The sequence below is a fragment of the Nycticebus coucang genome, chromosome 8, assembly GCF_027406575.1.
Source record: "Nycticebus coucang isolate mNycCou1 chromosome 8, mNycCou1.pri, whole genome shotgun sequence".
Classification (NCBI taxonomy): domain Eukaryota; kingdom Metazoa; phylum Chordata; class Mammalia; order Primates; family Lorisidae; genus Nycticebus; species Nycticebus coucang.
Genome location: NC_069787.1, coordinates 85,430,205 through 85,453,673, shown reverse-complemented (window position 1 = coordinate 85,453,673; position 23,469 = coordinate 85,430,205). Strand labels below are relative to the sequence as shown.

The 23,469-nt window shown below is 39.3% G+C and overlaps 1 protein-coding gene across 5 annotated transcripts in view; it reads right to left on the bottom strand.

The window, feature by feature from the left end:
- The window catches only part of MYRIP (myosin VIIA and Rab interacting protein), a 422,909-nt gene that overhangs the window by 33,715 nt on the left and 365,725 nt on the right, over positions 1-23,469 (bottom strand). For 3 of the 5 annotated variants that reach the window (XM_053600161.1, XM_053600162.1, XM_053600163.1), the window contains exons 11-12: positions 15,571-15,810; positions 10,424-10,486 (exon numbers count right to left, since the gene is read on the bottom strand). In XM_053600161.1, the coding sequence (XP_053456136.1) occupies positions 10,424-10,486; positions 15,571-15,810 (303 nt within the window). The remainder of the gene's footprint in view (positions 1-10,423; positions 10,487-15,570; positions 15,811-23,469) is intronic. The other 2 variants (XM_053600164.1, XM_053600165.1) reach the window with 1 other exon arrangement.

Sequence of the window (23,469 nt, the reverse complement as noted above, 5' to 3'; positions counted from 1 at the left end):
GTAGGAGAGAGAGGGAAAGATGGCTGACTAGAGACATTGCTTGCTGGAGTGTCTTAGGGGGAAGGAAGGGTTTCTCATAAAAGATGTGGGGAATGGACACAGCCCAGGTACAGTTCAGAGGAAGAAGTGATGGAGCCTGCTGGGGACTCTGTGGAGGGAAAGTGTGAAGCAAATCAGGAAATAGAAAAAGAAAAAAAAAGATATCAATGTGGATCAAACCCAGCGAGGCTGCAAAGCCCAGTGCTGTGATAACCATACACTTTTGGTAGTCAGCAAGTTACTGAGTTGTTTGCAAGCTTTTCTAGCCATACAAGCCCAAGCACTGTTGCAACCACTGTACTGTGTGAACTAGTAAGATCCCAGAGCTTGGATGTTCCGTGCAGCCCTCATTCCAGGGAAGGGGCCTGGAGGAACCAGAGTCCCTGCTCTCTTCCACTGAGACGCTTCCTCTCCCCTATTCCCCCATGCATTGCAGTCTGGAGGGCAGATCGAGACTTTTGGGAGGTGCAATCCTCCAGTATGAGGTCTCCACAGAGAGTGGGCCTCACACCTTTCCCCTGAGGACTTGCAGTAGACCCCAGTGTGCTTGGTCTACAAGTTCTCTGCCTGCTGGTACTCCCTAGGGATGCCCACCTATGCATCAGACATGCAGGCTGGATCCTATATCCCCAGGACTCTAGCAGGTTGGTAGGGGATATAAGGGACAGATTTGAGGACAATGGAGTTCAGGTGAGTAGAACTAGTGGTTATGTGGGTCTGACTGCACACGTCTGGTGAAGCACCCATCTCCCCACAGGAAAGTCACGTTGTTGGACTAGGGTGGGTCCCCTGTCATGAAGTTCCCAGACCACAGTGACACTGCTGTCAAGTGTGGCATTTGGTCACCCAGTTGCAAACAGACACTGGGGGGAACTCTTGAGGTAGGAGTAGTGAGAGTGGGGCAGAGCTTATTCCAGACAGCCAATTGGTGAATTACAGACTTGCTCTCCTTCATAAGCAGTCTTTGTAGTTTGGAGAAGCCTCTTTGGCTGCCTCCCAGTAGCTTTTCTCAGAAGCCTAGGAAATGGCCTTTGAGTCTCTTCAGGTTTGCCAAACCTAACCTACCCAGCCTCTCCCTACCACTTCTGCTGTGGTGAACAAGCAATCCCCTGGGAGCTGCAGGTCTCTCTCTCTCTCTCTCTCGCCCCTCCTCTTCCACTGCCAGGGGCACTCAAGTGCTTCTCCTAAGGGGTAGAGCCTATTATAGGCACAAAAGAACATCTCTGAAGTTGGCTCATTCCTGCAAACATCAACCACTGACAGGGAGAACAACTGGATAGCTCACTGTAGCACCTACTGATTCAATCAAATAGGGTACAGCCAATTCATACTCACAAGCACCACCCAACAACTTAGAAATTAAGCTGGGTGGGGGGCGGGATTCAGTGTAATTTACATTGCTTGGGATGTAAATTTGCTGGACAATTTGGGGTAAGACAGAAGAATAGAAGCAACCTGAATGGGCACTGCTTTTTAGGAGAAGAATAAAAGTTGCAGGCAGGTCAAGCTATGAGAGACCTCCCTCCCCCTCTGTAGACCTGATCAGGGAGCTGTTCAGAGTCTGTGCAGAGACACTGCATCACAGAGCAGGTGCTGCAGAGATCTGGTGGCTGCCAATCCTGGGTTTCCACAACTCACAGCATTCTGACCACACTGATGCATGAAGCCAGGTCTGGTCAGGAAACAGCCTTCCAACAGTAGCCTTTGCATCACACTGGCTGGGCCAGTAAGGGAGTAGACAGAACAGAAGCTCCCCTGTGCTATGCCCTATGACCGGGGGCTGAGCATGCCTCTCAAGTTGTGTGGGACCTAGCAGAGGAGGAACCTCAGATGCCACAGGCACCACCTGAGAAGCTTTGAACAAGTGCATCATGGACCCTAAGTATGGAGGTAGAACCTTGGCTGACCAGCATCTCTGGCCCACTTATGTAGTCCCTTTGCCTGCATGATTAGCCATCAGCAGCAGAACAGCCCTCCATATGTGCAGCTCTACCCCTGTAATCCCCAGAGCCAGCTCTGAAGCTCTCATTGTGTCTGAGCCTGAGGCTTTGCCACTGTAGGTCCAGGGTCCCCTCTGGGCCAGTGACACCACCCCCGGATTCCAGTTGAACCTGGGCCTAAGACCCTACCACTGAGTTTCTACTGCTGCTGGGCTAGCAAAATATCCCCAAGGTCCAACACTTCATTCAGGACCTCCCCTATAGCCCTGAGCAGCAATTACTACATGACCTGGTTCATGAAAATGCCCACAGACTAGTCATCCATGACCGCTGCCTAAATAGACTCACCTAGCTGCCACTGTCACCTCCCTGGGGTAACCCTGGCCAAAGAAATCCCCTCAAACAATAGCTTTTGTGGAGAGGGTCATACCAGCCCCCAACTCAAACTTTCAACAATGAGCTAGAGAATGATCCTTTACCCCACAAGGAGATCATCCAGCACCTGCTCAAACTGGGCAATCACAGGGGAATGGGTTAAAACAGAACAGATACTCTATAGGCTCTCAGTGCAATCCCTTAACTCTCCCAATGAGTCAACATTCCAGAGTAGGACACAAAAGTTCCATCTAGGGTATTCCCCTTCTCTTAAGACAGTGGTTCTCAACCTTTCTAATGTCACGACCCTTTAAAACAGTTCCACATATTGTGGTGACCCCCAACCATAAAATTATTTTTTGTTGCTATAGCAAACTATCCACCATAGGAAGGTTGAGAACCACTGCCCTAAATAAACATGAGAATTCTAGTAAAGAACAGGTGCCCTGCAATCCCATTAACCCAGAGCTAAGAAAAGAGAAACCATATGAGAAAAAAACCAGCAAAATAACCCTGGCACCATGAAAAAAACAAAATAGTTCAACACCCTGGAGCTATAGTAGTGGATGCCACTCACAAAGAAACTGCCAAATGACAGAAATGTAATTAAGAATACAGATGGCAAATAAGATAAATGGAACTGATGAGAAAGTTGAAGAACAACAAAAAGAAGCCCAAAAAATTTTGAGAAAATTAATAGAAAAGTTGCTAAAAAGCTAGACAACATAAGAAAGGGTGTAATGGAAAATAAAGAAATGACAGTCATTTAGAGAATTTCAAAACACAGCAAAAAGCTTCAACAACAGACTAAACCAAGGAGAAAGCAGAGTTTGAAGACAAGGCTCTTTAGCTAAGCCAGTTATGCAAAGAGGCAGATAAGAGTATAAAAAAGTCTGAGCAATCACCGTAAGAGATATAGGACTATGTGAAGTGAACAAACATTAGAATTATAGGCTTCTCTAAGAGAAAAGAAGAAAGAGCTAAAAGCATGGAAAAGCAATGTGAGGGAATTACTGAGGAAAACTTCCCATTTATTGCCAGAGATTCAGATAGTCATCAAACACCAGGAAGATTCATAGCAAATAGGGCATCTCCAAGACACATAATAATCAATGTAGCCAAAGTCAAAATGAAGAAGAAAATTCTACAAACAGCAAGACAAAAGTAACAAATAACCTAAAAGGAAAACTCATCAGGATAACTGCAGACTTCTCAGTAGGACCCTCATAAGCCAGAAAAGATTGGGGCCTCATCTTCGGTTTTCTTAAAAAGAATAACTGCCAGCCTAGAATTGTGTATCCTGCAAAAGTGAGTTTCACAATCAACAGAGAAAGTCTTTTCCAGACAGAGAGAATTTGCCGTGATCAGATCAGCCCTGTAGAAAATATTCAAAAAAGTATTACACATGAATCAGCATAACAGATACCCACCAGTGTAAAATCACCTCAACTCACCCCCCCCAAAAGCCCTCATAACTCTTACAAAACAATGGCACAAGAAGCAAAACAAGTCAATAATGTACTACCCAACAGGATCAACAGATCAATATCCCACATATCAATTTTATTACTTAATGTTAACAGTCTGAATGCTCCTCTCAAAAGACATAGGCTATCTGAACAGATGAAAAAACACAAGTATCTTCTGTCTCCAAAACACACATCTAAATGACAAGGACACGCACAGATACAATGCAAAAGGATGGAAAAAATATTCTTTGCAAATGGAAATCAAAAGAGAGCAAGTGTAGCCATTCTCATATCAGATTAAATTGATGTTAGGTCAATAAATGTACAGGAACACAAAGATGGTCATTATCTAATGGTAAAGGGAGCAATTTAATAAGAGGACATAACAATCCTAAAAATGTATGCCTAACATAGGAGCTAAACAAATTATACTAGAGCTAAACAAAGAAATAAATAGTGTCACTGCAATTACTGAGATCTTCAACATCCCAATGACAGAACTGGAAGGACAATCAAAGCAGAAAATCAATGAAGAAACACTGGTTTTAAATGGAAATACAGAACAAATAGATCTAGCAGGCATTTATAAAACATTCTACACCAAACTACTGAATACACATTCCTTTCAGCAGCATATAGGATATTCTCCAAGATCAATCATATCTTAGGCCACAAAATAGATCTCAACAAATTTAGAAAAGTTGAAATAATACCATGTATATTCTCAGACCACAGTAAAATAAAACTAGAAATTAATCATTAGAGAAACTCTATGGAGAGTTCTCAAAGAACTAAAAGTGGACCTACCATTCAATACATCAATCCCACTACTGGTTATCTAACCCAAACAAAAAACACCTGTACTTGAATGTTTATTGCAGTGCAATTCACAATTGCAAAGATCTTGAATCAACCCAAGTGCCCATTGATTCATGAGTGGATTAATAAACTGTGAGGTGTGTGTACCATGGAATACTACTCAGCTATTATAAAGGATGACTCAATGCCTTTTGCAACAATTTGTATGGATACTTCTGGTAAGTATCTCCAGAATGGAGAAGCAAACACCACATGCACTCATTATTAAATTGGAACTGACTCACGAGCACACATGTGCCAGAGGGAAGTAAAACTCAGCAGAAATCAAGCAAGGGGAAAGGAGTGAAGGGAAGGGGCAAAAACTTACATAATAGGTACAGTGAACAATATTTGGGTGATGGGCACACCTATAACCCCAAAACATTTGTACCCCCCCTTAATGGTTTGAAAAGAAATTAATGGATAAACTAGAAACCTCTGAAATGAGTTCTATTGTAAATTCCAGAACCACTTGAGCCATACTGTGTAATTATGCCAAACGATGTGAAGTTATGAATAGACACATGAGGAATAAACATTTTCCTTGAATAGAATGGATTTTTAAATTTCACATTTAGTTGCATTTAAGGTTGCTGTATTCATTTACAAGGTCTTTACACTTAAGATAAATGTTCGTGATGTGACCTTATCTAGGCTGTCAATGCTGCCTGGTGACTTCCTCTGCCTCCTTATTGTACACTTTACAATCTATGCAATGGTTATTTCAAATACTCTTCACAATCTGGAAACTCCAATTCCACTATCCCTTCACTGTCAGAAGAGAAATTTACCTCACAGAAAGAGAGATAGAGGTGAAAAAACCAAAACAAAACATAGAACATAAAGCAAAACCTCCTCAACTTCCCCACATGAAATTTACGCACCTGCTTGTACCTGGGCCTATTGATCTTAGCTATTCCACTGCCTATGTTCCATCCGTCATCTAGGCCTCATCCCTCATTTCTCCAAGAATCTCTTACTGTGGGATGGTTGGGTTGTCTCCAACATTTTCTTACAGTCAAACCACAATGGTAGATGAACTGCATTGTAATAAACCAGTTTTTCCTTAGAATAAAAGGGTGAAAGTACCCTTGCTGGATCAAAGGGTATGCACTATCTGATTGTTTTGGGTTACCAAGTTTAATATGTGCTCCCACTATTTTATGAGTAGTAGACTGCCTGTTTTCCTGAATTCTTGCCAACATTGACCATCGTTCTTTTGAATCATTGAATTTGTTAGGCCAGAGTGGCATCTCATTATTTTAATTTGTATCCTTATTGATTGTCTGAGCAAATGATTAACTTTGTCCTGGTCCTGGCCATTTTTCCAGTGCTTCAATAGTGCTGGGCACATTAAGTCTCTCAATTAACACTAAGTAAAAAACAATGAATGTGACAATCAAAGGGCAAGTCCTGGGCTAGGTGTTAAATAAAAATTGTTAATACAATTGAAGTTAAATATTTTTTCATATACTTATGGTAGATTTACATTCTCTCTCTTTTTGATGAATTGCCTGCTTATTTGCATTACCTTTTATCCACTGGTATTGCAAAAATATTAATTCTTCATCCATTATACATTTAGGCAATGTGTCCTTTTGATTATTGTTTTCTTTTTAATTGTATTTTTTTGATGAACAAAGGTTCTTAATTTTTATACAATTATATATTTTAGTATTTTAAGATTTCTTGACTTTCTTGTTCTAATGTCACAAAATATTCATCTATAATTTGTTCTAATAATTACCTAAGTCTTTTACTTAACATTTTAAACTTCTGCCCATTGAGAATTTATTCTTGTATCTGGTATGATGTATGGATTTAATTTAGTTTTTCTCAAATGATTAACCAGCTTGTGTTACATAACTTGTTAAATAATCTAATATTTCTTAATCTTTCTCTAGTGACATCAAATATACTATTCTCATGTCTTATTATACAGTAAAACCTCTGTAAGTAGACCACCCGAGGGACTATAACAATTGGTCAAAATATAGGGGTCGTCAACATAAGGAACTAGGCCTACTGTACTCATATGTACATGTGGTGCACGTCTGGTCTATGAAAATCAGGTCTTAAGGAGGTGGTCAATGTAGGGAGATGGTCAACTATGGGGGGTCTATTGTATTAATATCACTTTCTGTATTTTCCATTGTGTTTCATTAATCTGCTTGTTTATTCCATTGCCAGTATTATTGTGGTTGAAATTTTCTTGAATTTACTGTGTGGGTTATATATAATAAAATTCAACCTTTCAAGGCATATAGGTCTATGAATTTTGACATGTGCATGTAGCCACCACCAAATCAAGATATAGAATAATTCCATCTCACCAAAAAGAAAAAAAAAAAACTGCCTATGTCTCACTTTATATCAATGTCCCCTACCCCATCCTTTTAAACCACTGATATGTTTCTTGTCCCTATAGTTTTTCCTTTTCCAGAATGTCATATAAATAGGCAATATGTAACCTTTAGAGCAGCAGTTCTCAACCTGTGGGTCACGACCCCTTTGTAACAATGAAAATACATCCTGCATATCAGATACTTACATTATGATTCATATCAGTAGAAAAATTACAGTTATGAAATAGCAACGAAAATAATTTTATGGTTGGGGGTCACCACAACATGAGGAATTGTATTAAAGATCGTGGCATTAGGAAGGTTGAGAACCACTGCCTTAGAGTCTTTTTTCCTCTCAGCATAATGCTTTCGAGATTCTCAATGTCATTGTTACTCTAGGTGATTCATTTCTTTTTATTGCTAAGTAGTATTCTGTTGTATGAATGACCCATAGTGTGTTCACTCACCAACTTATGGGCATTGGGGTTGTTCCCAGTTTTTGGTGATCATGAACAGAGCTGTTATAAACATTCTTAATCTATTTTGCATGTGTGTCTCTGTGTGTGGTCCTCATTATCTTCAGTAAATATGTAATGGTGAGCTTGCTGGGTTGTATGTCAAGTGTATGTTCAGCACTGTGTATACTTTTGCTGCTATTGTAAATAAGATTTTCCCTTGATATCTTCTGAAAGGTTATCGCTGATATATAGGAAATGTTTGCTTATGTATTACTCTTTCACGATAAGTTACTCTGCTGAACTCATTATTTCTAATAATCTTTTTAGCTGATTTTATTAGCTTAAGTTAGAAGTCAATAATACATTGCTGGGCCTGGTAGTCCATGCCTATAATCCTAGCACTCTGGGAGGTCAAAGTGGGAGGACTGCCTGAGCTCAGGGGTTTGAGACCAGCCTGGCCAAGAATGAGACCCCTGTCTCTACTAAAAATAGAAAAGCAAAATTAGGCGGGCATGATGGTGCATGCCTGTGGTTCCAGGTACTTGGGAGAATGAAGTGAGAGGATCACCTGAGCCCAAGAGTTTGAGGTTGCTGGCAGCTGTGACACCACGGCACTCTATTAAGGGCAACTGAGTGAGACTCTGTCTCAAAAAAATAAAAAAATAAAAAGAAAGAAAGTCAGTAATGTGTCATTGTAATTCTTTTCCCCAGTATTGGTAACTTTTATTTCTTGTCTTATTGCATTGGTAAAAATGTCAGACCAATGTCAGAAAATAAAATAATAGAAGACATCTTTTGTCTTTTGCTGACAGTGGTTTTATAACTTTGGGTGTATGGATGGGCTTCATGTTATCTGTGACTCTCCAATTCCACCTGAATCACTTTCATTTTTTATACTTTATGAAGAGAAGGCTCATTATGTTCATCAAAGTCATTGAAAGGTCTACAACCCACAAACAGCTATCTGCCACTGCTGTTGTGTTTTTAATCTTCCCATTTTATCAGCTGTTATTTTGCAATTTATTCTTCATTCAATATTTATGAATTTCCTACTATATGTCAGACACCAAGCTAAGAATTTAATGAAATAATCATGTTTTCTCCTCCTTAACCTGTAAATACAATGAATGTTAGTGGATTTCCTAAAATTGATATTATTACATTCCTAGACTGAATCCTACTTGGCCATTCTAAATTATTATTTTAATATGTAGTTGAAAACAATTTGCTAACAAGTTGAGAATTTCTGAATGTTTATTCACCAGTAAGGTAATATGTGAATTTTTGGCAGCACGTGACTTTTGCAGCAGATTTAGACCTAGGCTTTAATTAGTTAAAATGAACTGGGATAGGGCGGCGCCTGTGGCTCAGTCGGTAGGGCGCCGGCCCCATATACCGAGGGCGGTGGGTTCAAACCCAGCCCCGGCCAAACTGCAACCAAAAAATAGCCAGGCGTTGTGGCGGGCGCCTGTAGTCCCAGCTACTCGGGAGGCTGAGGCAAGAGAATCGTTTAAGCCCAGGAGTTGGAGGTTGCTGTGAGCTGTGTGAGGCCACGGCACTCTACCGAGGGCCATAAAGTGAGACTCTGTCTCTACAAAAAAAAAAAATGAACTGGGATAGATTCCATTTTTTAAAAAATGCTCAACAATAGTTTAACCAGTATGGGAGTAATTAGCACCATAAATGTTTGATGGATTTCATTGCCAAAGATACCCAAGACTTAACTTCTTTCTAAGGAATAATTCTTTGAACATTTTGCATGGCCTGTTGATGTTTTATAATCTTCTTAGAGTCAGTTTTGCTCATTTACTTCTTTAGAAACAGTATTTTCCAAATAATTACCTATTATTTACTTATAGTTTAAAACAAATCTTAAAGCCATATGTAATATTTTCTAAACATGTACATGCTGTTTTGAATAACAGAACATGTGTGTCTGTAAAAGCATTTATAAATTCCTCTCTTTGTCATGTATTTCTTTGATCAGTATGAAAGTCTTATGATGTTCATGATGTTTTTGATATTTAAAATGCGTTACCACCTGGAAGAAAATCTAGGGTTTCATTGTAGTGGCTTGAAATGCTATTTTTTTTTTTTTTATCATATTACAAAATTACCTTCCTATTCCACTGAGAGGTTCCCCTCCAATGGAATACGTGTTGCTTGTTTTTAAGGGCCATTTTGTCATCAATTGAGATAATTATGTGCTTAAAAATAAGAGTACTTACTAAATTATTTATCATAACAGTGGAGGTTCTTAGTATTTATTTTGCATTCTCAGAAAAAAATACATTAGGATAACGTGATTCTTTTAATGTTGCAAAATTCAGTTTGCTAGTGTTTTCTTTAGGATTTCGGTATTTGTGTTTGTAGGAGACACTGGTATACATATTTTTCCATCTCTGGTTATTATCTTCTTGCTACCCAGAAATGTTTTCTCAGAGTGCAATCTTGCCTATTCTGCAAGAGCTTTAGGCACATGGTATTTTGCTTCCTCTCCCCTCTCCTCACCCGTGGTCCTGCCTGCCTCCTCCGGGCATCTTACTTTTGGGATTCTGCAGAGTCAGACTCTGAACAAGACATTTCAAGACATGTCTACTCACAACCTTCTAGAGAGCAACTCTGCCTTTCTCCTTTCAAACCTTATCTGTCCTGTGTCTCATTATAACGCTGTGGCTGGGGTGATAGCTTCTTATTGGCTTTTCAGGTAACACCCGCAGTTTACTGAGGCTTGAAGGAATGTCTGCATTGGTATTCTGAAAAATCTTTCTCTAGCACTCAGCCCATCTTTCCCTAGAGAGGATATTCCGCCAAGCCCCAGTGATGCAGGAGATGTCCCAGAACTCTGCCTTCCCAGCTGGGCAGGCCCCACTCCCCACAGAATATGGTTGTAAGGAATGAATGGTGCCAATAACAGCATGAAGGAAATGAAACCTCACCTGTTCAAGCGCTGTGGATAAGAGCTGTAGCTCTAGGTGGACAGCTAAAGCTTCTCTGTTTTCCTATGGCAGCATTTAAACAGAAAGTTGGAAAAGAGGTGTCAATTCTTCAATAGGCCTAAGGCCTATTGACATCAGTGTAGCTTGGAAGTTACAAGTCAATACCTAATGCTATATTCACTCTAGCAACAAGTGACGATGAAGACAGGTCTTCTGGAATAAAAGGCTCCCTGAGATGAAAGGCACACTAATCTCATGTGAAGGGTGTTATTTGACAAGGGCGAGACACATGTGCACAATAATACTTGATTTTATATTAACACCATGACATCAACAACAATTTTTTCACAAGCACATAAAACTTGAGAAGCCCAAGGCTCTGGGTCTTCTCAGACAACAGTCAGTAAATCTGTCTCCCTCACCACTGATGAGGATCGTGTTTCCATATGGCTTGACTTAAGTAATTGGGTAGCAGCCACGGAAAGATGCACTAATTAATTTGTTGCTTGAGGGAAAAAAACATTAATTAGTTTAGAGAAGTCCCAGTATTTTGATGAGAACCATTTATGAAACTGTAAACTTGGGTGATGTTTGCTGGTTAGTGACTTTGCTGCAAAAATACAGCACAACGGTTCAGTTCCTTGTGATCATTAATAAAGACACTTTTAGGATGTTCAATTTTTTTTTTCTTTGCAATACATTGGACAAATAAGAGTTGTGGTAGGCCACACATTAATACACAATTACTAACAAAAGCTGATTGGTTAAAGAAAAAAAGGCTATGCATACTTTTTGTGATATCCAACACCACGGAGAAGCAAAAAAAGTCCTCGCAAAATCAGCATGCTGTTCACAGGCGGCAGGTTGGACACTCCTGCTTTAAATAAAGCTGCTTTAAAGGACACTGTAACAAATTTGACTACAATGCACGAATTTGCTAATTTGGGCCCTCAATGAAGACTCGTGTTCCAAAAGTTTGACACATAGGACATTTTTTATCACATGAAAAGCAATGTAAATGGAAAGAAAAACCTATTTAACCCATCACATATATTGAACCTTGGAATTTTGGAGCTAGAAGGGATACTGGGAATTGGTAGTCTGGGCCTAGAGAGATTAGGGGGTTTGTGGGAGATGTGGCCCCTGCATGTAGTCTCCAGATTCAGGCCAGGAGTCCTTGGCCCTTCTTGATTGTTAGGAGTGTAGCATCTGCATCTCTAGAGGCAAAAAGAACCATGAGCACGGCCACCTGCCCAGTGGTGGAGGAGAAGTAAGTGCTCCTTCCCCAGCTCTGGGGACCACAGGGTTTGGAAGGCTGACTACAGGTTTGGTGGAAACAAGTTGTTACTTTAAGAAGAAATAAGACCATTTGGGAACCTAGCTCCCAAGAGGTTTTTGGATTGGCCCCAAGCTCAGTTAAAATTCAGTTGGCACTGACCATCGTTAAATCATCCCGACATACAGTCCAAGGGAGACATTTAATCCAACTGTAGGGATAAGTTTGTCTCCAGGAAAGATCTGAATCCAATTAAGAAAATGTATGTTTCTAAAATATGGTTCTATTGCAGCTGGACAGGATTCTGAAGGCCCAGGTCCGAGAAGGCATGTTACACTAAGGCACTGAACTACTGCTGTTGTCACTGTGTCTATAGGTGAATGCACCTTGCTCAGCTCTGGCTCTCTGACAACAGGGACAGTGGCAGAGGCACTGGCCAAGTTCCCTCTTTGTCCAGGGCAAGGCTTCTCTGGGTGGGATAAGGGCAGTCAAAAGCCCATTTGGTGTCTGGATTTTCTCATTGCTTATTCACAATACTGAAGAAATCACTCCTGATTTGGGAATGCTATGCTTTCTTCTGTTTGGTTACTGTCTTAGTCTGGCCACCACCACCCCACCACCCCCCCAGAAGCTGACCCTGAGACAAAGATTTGAGTGCACGTGGTTTATTTGGGAGGAAATCCCAGAAAATAGTGGCAGAGGAGCAGGGAAGTGAGACATGGAAAGGGACTCAGTCAAGCCTGTCGTATCAAGCCAGTTATCACTGAATGTGGACAGAGGTAAATCTGCTGGGGAACTTAGGGAGTCAATGTATACCTCATGCTTCAGAGTTATTACAACAATTGGGAGAAAAGGAGTTGAGATATTTATACCCTTCCTATCAGTCACTGGTTAGGGCTGCTCCTGGGAGTAGTATTTCTACAGTACTTCCACCTGCTCTTTTGCACAGAAAGAGAAGCTCCTGCTGCTCTGAGAAGGCCTCATGCCTTCGACTGGGACAGATATATTACCAAGGTAGAGAGAGAGGGATGGAGCAGCAGTCTCTGGAATAGTCACATTAATCCAGACCCACTCCCCAGTGAAGGGCTCTGTGTGCGCGCATATGTGTGTGTGTGACCAACTGGTAGTGGTTGGATCATGAGGATTTCCAAGTTATTCTGATCCTGACGATGACAACCTGGGGGACTGGTGCATTGTTTTTCCTACTTACATTCTGCATAGCATCAAGGAACACCAAATGTGGTTACAAAACTACAGTTTGACACTGCAAGTGTTGATTGGAATTGGCACTATGCTGTCCCTTCAGTACCAGCAGATGGAAATTTCATGATGGTGAAGTTTATTTTCCTTGAGATTGTTCAAAGGGATACAATAATTAAGATTTGCTGGGCTCCTGCTATGTGCTAAACCCTACACTACATAATTCAATTCTCACAACTCTACAAAGGAATATGATTATTTTACAAACGAGGACAAGATGTATTCATTCAATCAACAATGAAAACCTGGGCTGGGTCCTTGGGCTTAATTAAAAACTAAGGCAGACATGAGCCTGTCGACATGCTGCAAGCAAGCTGCTGGGCAGCTCGGGCTGCTGAGTGCAAAAAGGACTTGTCCTAGCGAGAGGGCAGGAAGGGCCTGGAGGGATAGGAGATCTGTTAGGAGGTGGGGTACAGTAAGCAGGCAAGAAATGACATTGTTACAAGGAGCAGCAGTGAGTTAAGACATTAACTAAAGTCCACAGAGTTTGTACACTGGCTGGTTGTTTTTCAAACTCAGTCTAATTCTAAAACCTATCTATACTCTTCTGTTTTAAAATAATATTCAATATGTAAACCTGTATTTCTGTTTTCCTTTAACCAGAGTAAGTCCATGCCCAATGTGGAAAACATATTATCTTTTTTATTTGCTATATGGAGTTATAAAAATGAATATTTTTTATTTGCTATATGGAGTTGCAAAAAAAGACAATCTGGTTGAATATTTAATTCATTGATTCATGGTAGGTTGGGAGACAAGACTTGAAATTTGAGAGGCTGATGTATTTGGGAGTCTGAATAAAGTCAACTCTGTAAATTTCCTGCTCAGTGAGGGCATGGGGCAGGATAGGGGCTTGCCCAGGTCCCCAGGATTTCTCCCAGTGTCTCCTCTTTTCCCTGCTCACATTCTGCTCATGAGAAAATATGTAGGTGGTGTCTGTGCCTCCAGAAGGTTGCCCCCTGCAGGCTGATGAGGGGTGGCAGTGCCTGACTCATCGCAGCCTGGCATGCCACAGGGACAGCATGAGTTTCTAAGCCTTGGGACCATGAGGCAGCAAATCCAGCAGGACATAGAGCCATCGTAAGACATTATGTGATATTCTTCAGTTACCATCAGGCTATCAGCTCTAGCATACTAATGTGACTACAACGCTGCATTGTTGGTTCAAGTAACAGACAGGATCAGAGCCCTTTACGATGGTTGGAGCCCACATCCCAGGCAGGGCTGCCTGTGGAGACCAAGCTGCATGCTCCAACCCACAGACATGCCAGGGGAAAGAAAGGCCCATGGGTTAGGACACAATGGTTGTAGAGGGTGCGATAGGGATGAATGAAAGGCAGATTCTGGGGGTGTTGGAAGGTTCAAGAGTTCATTCATGATTACAGACAAACTTTCTTTTGGCCTGGCTGCTCTGCAGTACCTCAGCTCAGCTGCTGAGCACATGAAGGGGGCTCACTCACCCATGCACGAAGTTGTTAGCTTATATAGCATTTATGGGTTTTTCTCCACCAGAATCATTGCTCCAAAGATGAAATAGTATCTTTCATACTGAGTTTACCACAAGTGCAAAGAAATTGAAATGTTGGCAGACAAATCTTTATATGAACTCCAGAAGAGGAAGGTTATTATAAAGGAAGGAGTGTGTGACTTGAGGCCAAGCAGGTTTGTGAGGCAGCCTCAGCTCTGAAACTTATTAGCTGTGGGCCTTGAGTTAAGTATCTTAATGACTTAGCTTCAGTTTTCTCATCTGCAAAAATGGGCTGCCTCTATTTCAAAGGTTATTCAATGAGCTAACATACATAAAGTGCCAGGCACAGAGGAGACACTCAATAAATGTTCATTTTTCCCTTCCTTTGGAGGCAGGTAGGGATATTCTGAGTCAAACTTGGCAAGTCTGGCATAAATGTACTTTCAGAAGCTGCAGAGAAAACCCAGGCACATGCTAGAGGACAGTGGGCAGAGCTGTGGTGGGGTGTGTGAGATTCCTTTCTGCTGGAGATTGGGTCTATATTCTGTTGTTTCCAAACTGTGTTGCTTGAGCTCAAGGGCCAGCCAGGGGCAGGGGACAGGGAGGAGGAGGGGTTGGGGGTCTGGGGACCCAGCGATGCTTCTGTTTGAAACAAGGAGATCCCACATAAGAAAAGGATTCTGAGGCTAAAACAAGCAAACCAACATCTGAAAACTGCAGAGATTAAACAATTCAGAAGACTACTTGGAACATAAAGACTCTATGGAACAAAGCATCATCATTGATTAAAAGAGGGATTGGCTAGATAACCTCATGTATGGGCAAAATTGTTCAGGGAGTGAATGGGGTGGGAAATAACACTGGTCTTTACCAGTAAGAGAGATCAGGGGTATTAAAGCACAGACATGAAGGACGGAGCTACCTTGGTAAGGACAGTAGGAGACAAGAGACACGTGGTGCTATTTCCTAATTGTACCATATAGCATGATCAAGAAGGGTTCTCACGGGCTCTCTCCAAGAGAGATGGGCATTTTAGAGAGAACTCAATGGGGACTCAGCACATCTCCGCACAAATAGGGAACCTCTCCACAACATGCCAGCTGCAGAGGCTTTAGCTGTCTCAGACGGTTTCACAGCCCTTACCTTCTTCAGCTCTTCCTGGACACTGTGGCTGTTGTCTTCAGAGGACAGACTTTCCTTCTGGTTCTCTGATTCTGTCTTGGTTTCGGACTCCTGATCCTCCCCTGATGAAGTCTCCTTTTCACTCATTTTCATTGCTAACTCGTACAATCTGTTTCTCAGTTTCTCCTCTGTAGTGTCCGTGGGAGTCCGGGGGTGCTGAGCCTCCTTGATGATGTCAGCCTTGGATAAATCACCTGACACCTAAATAAAAGCCAGAATCACAAGATGAAGACCCTTCTGCTCTAGTCAGAATGCTGCTTCTCCCCAGTAACCTCTGAGCAAAGGAACAGATAGCTTAAGAAAGTAACAGCTCTCTTACCTGCTCTGCTTTCTCTTCGGACAGATTTTTACTTTTACTTTCTTACATGCACACATTTAACGCTTTGTTAAAGCATTCAGGCAGGTGAGCATCTGAACTAAGAAAAGTGTTTGAACTCCATCAGTGTTTTTCATTCACAGAATACTCACTGAACTCCACCCGGGCAGCACTGTGTGGTGCTGGTAACAAACCTGGCTGGCTCTTGCCCCATCACCCCCTTAGTGGAGGGGCAAACTAAACCTTTGAGTACTAACTTAAAAAAAATTGATACATTATCATACAAATTAATGGGGTACATGTGACATTTTGAAACATGCATACAATGTGTAATGATCACATCAGGGTAATTAGGATATCTATCACCTTAAACACTTATTGTTTCTTTTAGTTGGGAACATTCCAAATCCTTTAGATATTTTGAAAGATACGATAAATTGTTATTTAATTATAGTCGCCCTTTTGTTTTATCGAACACTAGAACTTATTTCTTCTTTCTAACTGTATTTTTGTAGGTGGTAGGGTGGATGAAGAAAGGTGGTGTATGTATTAACTTTTCACAGTGGTTAAGGGAAGATGGGGTGGTGTGCGGGTGTGTGTGTGAGGGTTCTGACAGCCTGTAAACAAGCACTTGATAGGCGGGATCAGGGATTTGAGAAGGCTTTCCTGAAGAGGTAATGTTTGGGTTGAGATTCAAAGTGTAACTCTCACCTAACTAAAAGGGAAAGGGAAGGAAGAACAATACTTTAGGTAAAGGACAGAGTCTCTGAGATGGTGAAAGGTCTTTGCACATACACAAGAAATACAGTAATTACATCTCTGCTCTTACTATCCATTAAGTGAATAAGTATCTCCTAAACTCCTGCTATGGGGACTCCAGGATGACATGGAGATTGTGATTCTTACTCTATTCCTGGCCTTCGGCTGGACAGATATGTAGTGAAAATTTCATGTACACATACCCTGAGAGACCACTGCACCTGATTTTAGCTTTTGAGTTTCCTCTTGGAATTGTTCCATTTGTAGGGCTTGATCTTTACTTCATAGCTTTTATTGTCTTAGAGGACTTCCCAAGAACAAAGAGAAAATTTACTTATTTTTAAAATGAAACAAAGCTTACTATATTTTGGAATTACCATACGGGGTCATCAGACCTTTTGATACATCTAAGATACATGATGGGAGCTTTGTGATCTTATTTTTCCTATCATTTAAAACATCTACAATTTCATCATCTGGGAATTTTTCATTACTCACTAATTATTCTCAATTATGCCAAAAGAGACTAAAATAATAAATAGAATAATGGAATTGCTGAGGAGGATGATTCAATAGTGAAATAAATCATCACCATTTGGAATGTGCTTTTAGCACACAATTGCAAATTCAAAATTTATAATGGCAAAGAGAGGAACACTGATAAACAACATTTCACAATTAGATGACTCAGAAGATGAATTCAAACAGGAGAACAGCTCTCCAGATTCTAACAATGACAGAGAAATTGATTGTATCAGTGAAATCTCAGAGGAAGAGTCTTCAGATGACAGTGTCCTGGGTGAATTTTCTCAAACTCAATAATTTATGGCAGATGTCATCAATAATATTGATAAGGATAAAGAAGAAAGATGATATTTTCACTCAGTCATTAGACAGAAAGGGCTTCATCGCACAACATTATACAACCAAGAATCTGGCTATCCTGTTTTGTTAAAAAGATGTGTGAGAGATGCTTTTGTCCGTTATGTTTGTGCATCAAATATAGGTGACATAGTTTGTAATCAGATAAATTCTGGAAGCCGATGTCTATCCAAAGGCAATTGGAAGGAAATAGAGGAAACAGAAGTGAAAAAAACAATCACAGAATTAATAAAAGAAAAAAGGATATATAGGAAATGACTTATTTTTTCTGGTTCTGAGTGAGAGTCAATAATAAAGGCCTTGGGAGAAGGAAGATGTGCTCCCAGCATGCTGAGAAGAAGAAATTCTTTTGCCTGGGAGGCAGGGACAGTCTACAGGAAGAATGGCCTCTGAGCAGGTTCTCAAAAGATGAGGAACATTTTAATATATAGCCACAGGGACACACATTTTTGATGAGGAAGCAGCAGGACCAATGAGACCCAGGTGCATGAAACCAGCTGGCATAGTTAGAGGACTGTGTACTAGAGGGAATTAAAATATAATTTTAAGAAAATTTTAAAGGCCTCTCTTTGGGATATTCTCTTGGCACACTTCAGGGGTAGGTGTGCCTGTTGGGAGAATGTTCGAGCAGGTATCTCTGTTACGCCCAACTCAGCTTGCTGCATACAGGCACGGTCTCACAAGCACTTGCCCGAGAGCATCCTCTGAATTCTGAGATCTGTCACATTCCTGAGATAGGGCGTGGTGAGGCAGCCGTCCCTCCTCTGTGTACCTCCCGACTCCACTGACCTGAGCCTGCCCTGATGCACCGGTCCCGACACTGAGTGACATGAGAAGCAGCTCCTGAAATGTGTGTTCACCAGAGCAGTTTACAGAAGAGGGGGCTGTATTCTGGATCCTTTCTATAATTTGGATTCTCTCAAATCCTGGCTCCATGAGCAGCATCCTTTAAAGAACAGGTTTATTTTTCTATGAGAACTTCCACAACTCAGGAAACTGCTGAAGTCACCTTCCTTCCATTGCCTTCTAGAAACTCAGAGCCAAACTTTCGGTATCACTAACCTAGGTTGACAACCTCCTTGGATCCCTTTTGTGAACTAACATGACTCCTGCTTTCAACTTATCTTTCCTACCCTGGTTTTACCTTTGTCCTACTTTTCTCATCCTTATATTATTTTATTTTATTTTCTCCTATTCTTATTTATGTAAACCATTTAAAATTATTTCTGGAGCCAGGCATAAACACATTAAATAGAGAAATATTTACATATTATTCGTTATAAAGAATTGGTAGCATCTCAATATGGCAAGATACTTAATACATTTTTAAAGAGTAATTAGAACCTAGAATGCTAGACAGGGGCAAATTTCTTCCAAGAAAACAAGTTTCACTAATGAGTGCAACCAAAAATGAAACACTAGAGGAAACTAAAATAGCAGCCTCCTGCAATCCTGAAGTCTTAATCAACAAAAAATTAATCAGCAGGTTTCCATTTTAACATGGCATCTGGCAAACATCTCTCATACAAATTTTCTGCTGAAACTGTATGGGACGATACAGAAAAAGATGAAAACTCACTAATCTAAAATGCAGTGGAAGTCAGCTTGTTGCCAGTAAATGAATAGGAATATTTTTTATTTAATACAAAGCCCATGGAAATGGACTGAAAAATACATTTGGAGATCCATTCACTCTCTTTTCTGAGTAGTCAGAGTAATTGCTGACTCTCCCATTAGTAGTCTTTTAACCCACGGGTGTCCAATCTTTTTTCTTTTCTGCCACACATTGGAAGAATAAGAGTTGTATCAGGTCACACAATAAATACACAAACACTAATGTAAGTTGATTAGCAAAAACAAGATCTGTATGTACTTTTTGTGATATCTGACACCAGAGAAAAGCACAAAATATCTTCATAAAATCAGCACGCCACCGGTGGGCCATAGGTTGGACACCTCTGTCTTAACTGCAAACCTTGGTCCAGAAATATCAGATAAATGCTCACCCTAAAACAAAATAAAACAAACATCAAACAAACAAAAACACAACATAGAGACTCAGCTTCTATTGTGGTGGGGGGACTTTTCTAAGCATCTAAGCACAAGCCCCTTGTTTTATAGCTACTTGGAAAATCTATCTACCCAAAGGAAGACGCAGAGGTAGGCATTAAGAGTAGGAAAAAATCTCCTGCAAGTGTAAGTTAGCAGAGTGAAAATGATTCAAATATAGTAGATACTAGCAAACAATAGGGGTAAAGATAGCATTATCCTCATTGAATAACCACTAACAGAAAAAGCTTACATGGAACCCATGGAAAACTACTGCAGAGCAAAGGAAACAAAAATTAGCACAAAGCTGTCCTGTGAATTTTACTAGCAACTAGGACACAGTATCTGATGGCAGTTTTGGATTCTCATTAGGTTTTAATAAAACAGAATTTCAATGAAGATGTGTAAAATGTTCTAAAGGCTAAGCACTTAGACCAAAAGGCTATGGCGTAAGATGAAATGGGGAGATTGATAAGACAAATGATTGCAGAAAAATCCATGTCATGTCATAAAGGAAAATCTCAACACACCCTCAACAGTTGAAATCACATAAGCCATGTTCATTGTTCATAATGCACACTAAAAATTGACTATAAAACCAAAATGTTATTCACGTCACTAAACTTTTAATTTGGATAAAATGAGAATTACATTAAAAATGATACATTACTTAGAAAAGTTTGATAATGGGCACACATATCAAAGCCCATGGTATGCAAACAAAACTGTATTGTGGGAAAATTCATTACATATATTAGAAAAAATATATAAAATATTGTATATTAGAATATACAGAAACAGTATATATGAAAAGATTATTGAAGCAGTACAAGGAGGACATTAATAAATATAAAAGCAGAAATTAATGGACTAGGAAACAACAAAATTCCTGAGATTAACAAATAAAAGTATGTTATTTGAAAACACCAGTAAAATAATAACAGTGATAAATCCAAGCAAGAAAAATAGAGAATGATAATGAAAGCGAGAGAGAGAGAACAAAACCTAACATCGTAAACAAGACAGTATATAACTGGAGTGCAGAGGAAATTTCTATAAAAATATGAGAGTATTATACATAATTTTACACCAGTGAATTTGAAAATTTAAATGAAATGGATGATTTCCTATAAAATTTAAATTATAAATATGGATTTAAAAAGAATTTTAGAATACAAACGGAATAATTACCAAGCAGGAAATTAGAGGAAGTAAAAAAATCTTCCTTTCCCTATAAAGAGGCAGCAGGCTTGGATAGCTCCATACATGTAAGTCAATTCTCCCAAATTTTCAGAGAATTATTATGTCATAAAAAGTATTCTAGAAAAATAACACAAAAATGGAGAATCCTTGCCAGGTCTTTAGCATAACCTGATACCAAGCTGAACAAGATAGCATAAAAATGGAAATTAGCAAATTGCACCCAGTTTTCCTAGAAAGGAATCACTATCAAGTAAAAATTTGCGACAAATGAAGAGACAATTTAAAATTAAGAAACCTGTTACTGTGATTTACAACATTAACAGGTTATAGAAGAAAAACTGCATATCATCTTAACAGACGCCAAAAAGCAGTTGATGAAATAAAACTCACATTCCTGATTTAAATGGTATAGGAAGCTAGGAATAGATGCTTTCTTATTTGGATAATATCTACAAAATTTAGGGCAAGCATAATACTTAATAGTGAAACACTGGAAGCAGGTCTCTAACGATCACAGCAAGACAAAAACAGGAAACAGATGTCGTTACTATTCTACAGTGTAGCACAGGCTGTCACCAAGGCAATGAGACAAAAAAGAGAAATAAGTATAAATAATGGAAAGGAAAAGATACAAGTGTCATTGTAGATAATATGATTATCTACTTGGAATAGCTAAGAAAAGAATCCATTAGGCTACTGTTATGAAATATAAGCATAATATCGGTGCTCTATACACCAGCAAAAACCAATTAGAACATGTAATAAATAAAAATGATCTCTTTTACAATATGAACATAATGTACAAGATAATTAAAAATCACTTGACAAGAAAAGTGAAAGAGCTTTGAAAAACTATATAAAGCTTTACTGAAAATAAATAAGTGGAATGGGAAAGCTCAATATTATAAACATATCAATTATTCCCAAGTAGGTACGTATATTTTGTGAAATTTGTACCAAAACTTGAAAAGAGTTTTTCGTAGCTTGAACAGCAGATCTAAAAAATCATCTGAGTGAAGAACTGAGAAAAGCTAAGACACTTTTAGAAAGTGATATCTTCATTAACAAAATAGACAACAATGAAGGAAAGACCACCCACCAGATACCAACACATTGCCATGTTCTTACAACTAAAATAAAGTATTAAACAGGAATGGGACTTCTAGATCAATGAGACAAAATATAAAGTAAAAAAACAGGCCTAGGAGATAAAAGAAAGTTAACATGCTTTAAAGGGGCATCTGAAACCAGGAGATAAAAGATAGATTATTTAATAATGGTGACAAATGCTTAATTTGAAAAAAATAAGGTTAGCTAGGGAGAACAGGGTAGGGTGTGATTGGGAGAAAAAGGAAAATGTTAGCTTTACGTCTTATCTCCCAGAAAAGTAAAATGCAAATGAACTAAAGGACTAAATGGAAAATACAAAACTATAAAGCATTAGGAAAAAATCAGAAAAAAAATTTTTATAACTGTGGGGACTTAAGGTTTTCTTAAACAAGACACAATATACAAACATAAAGAAAATATTAATAAATAATGAATAACTAAAATAACTGATAAATCATTAGCAAAACCTTTTGTATGTAAAATATACTTAAAGTTAAGGCAAAAGTAAGAGACAAGTAGAAAGTATTTTCAAGTGTAACCATCAAATAACTAAAATATATAATACAATGATAAGATTCCTAAAAATCAATAGAAAAAGACAAGAAGCCCAATAAAATAATAGACAAGAAGTGTAAATGTGGCTTTCACAGTAAAAAAAAAAAAATTGTCAACAGCCTAAGCACAAGAAGAAATGCTCAATTTCAGTAGTAATTACAAAAATGTTAGCTAAAAAGAATTTTTTTTCTCACATAAAGTTGGCAAAAATTTAATAGACTGACAACACTATTGTTGACAACATGAGAAAACATACCCCCACACTGTGATGGCTATGTAAATTTCTATGAAGTTTTGAGAGCTTAATTTGGCAAGTCTGCTTTAAAATTAAAGATCCATACACTCTTCCAATTAGCAATTCCACTTGTTATTTGTATAAAGAGGTTGCACAATGATATTCTCCATGGTATTGTTTATAATAACAAAACACTGAAAAAGTATTTAAATGTACATCATTATGAAACAGTGGTTAACCACTGGGCTGGGTAGGCAGGTGCTGGAAGTCACCTGACCCAGTGGGGAAGAGTATGTTATCAAGAGTATTGCCTATAAAAGATTGCCCTTTATTGCATTTACTTTAAAATTCTGTACAGGCAATGCAACTCTATTCCTGCCCTGTGGATGGACTTCCCTCATCCTTACCCTTCCCCGCTGGTATGCCACCTGAGCGTAATCTTTTACAGGGAGAATGCATAGATCTGTGTGTACCAACAACTACGGTTAGGAGAAAGCAGTGGACAAACATGGAGAGCAGGATGCCAATTTTGCTAAAACACACATACATTTATTGAACTATATTTCTAAATGTACTTTATGCAGATGAATGTGTAAAAATCAACATGGATTCCTACTAAATCTACTTGTAGTCATTTGTGGGGAGATGACAGAGATTTAGGATTGTGGTCAAGGAAGACTGCATCTATATATCTTCCTATAATCTATATGATGTTATATAATATTTTTTATATTATATAACTTTGTTTTAT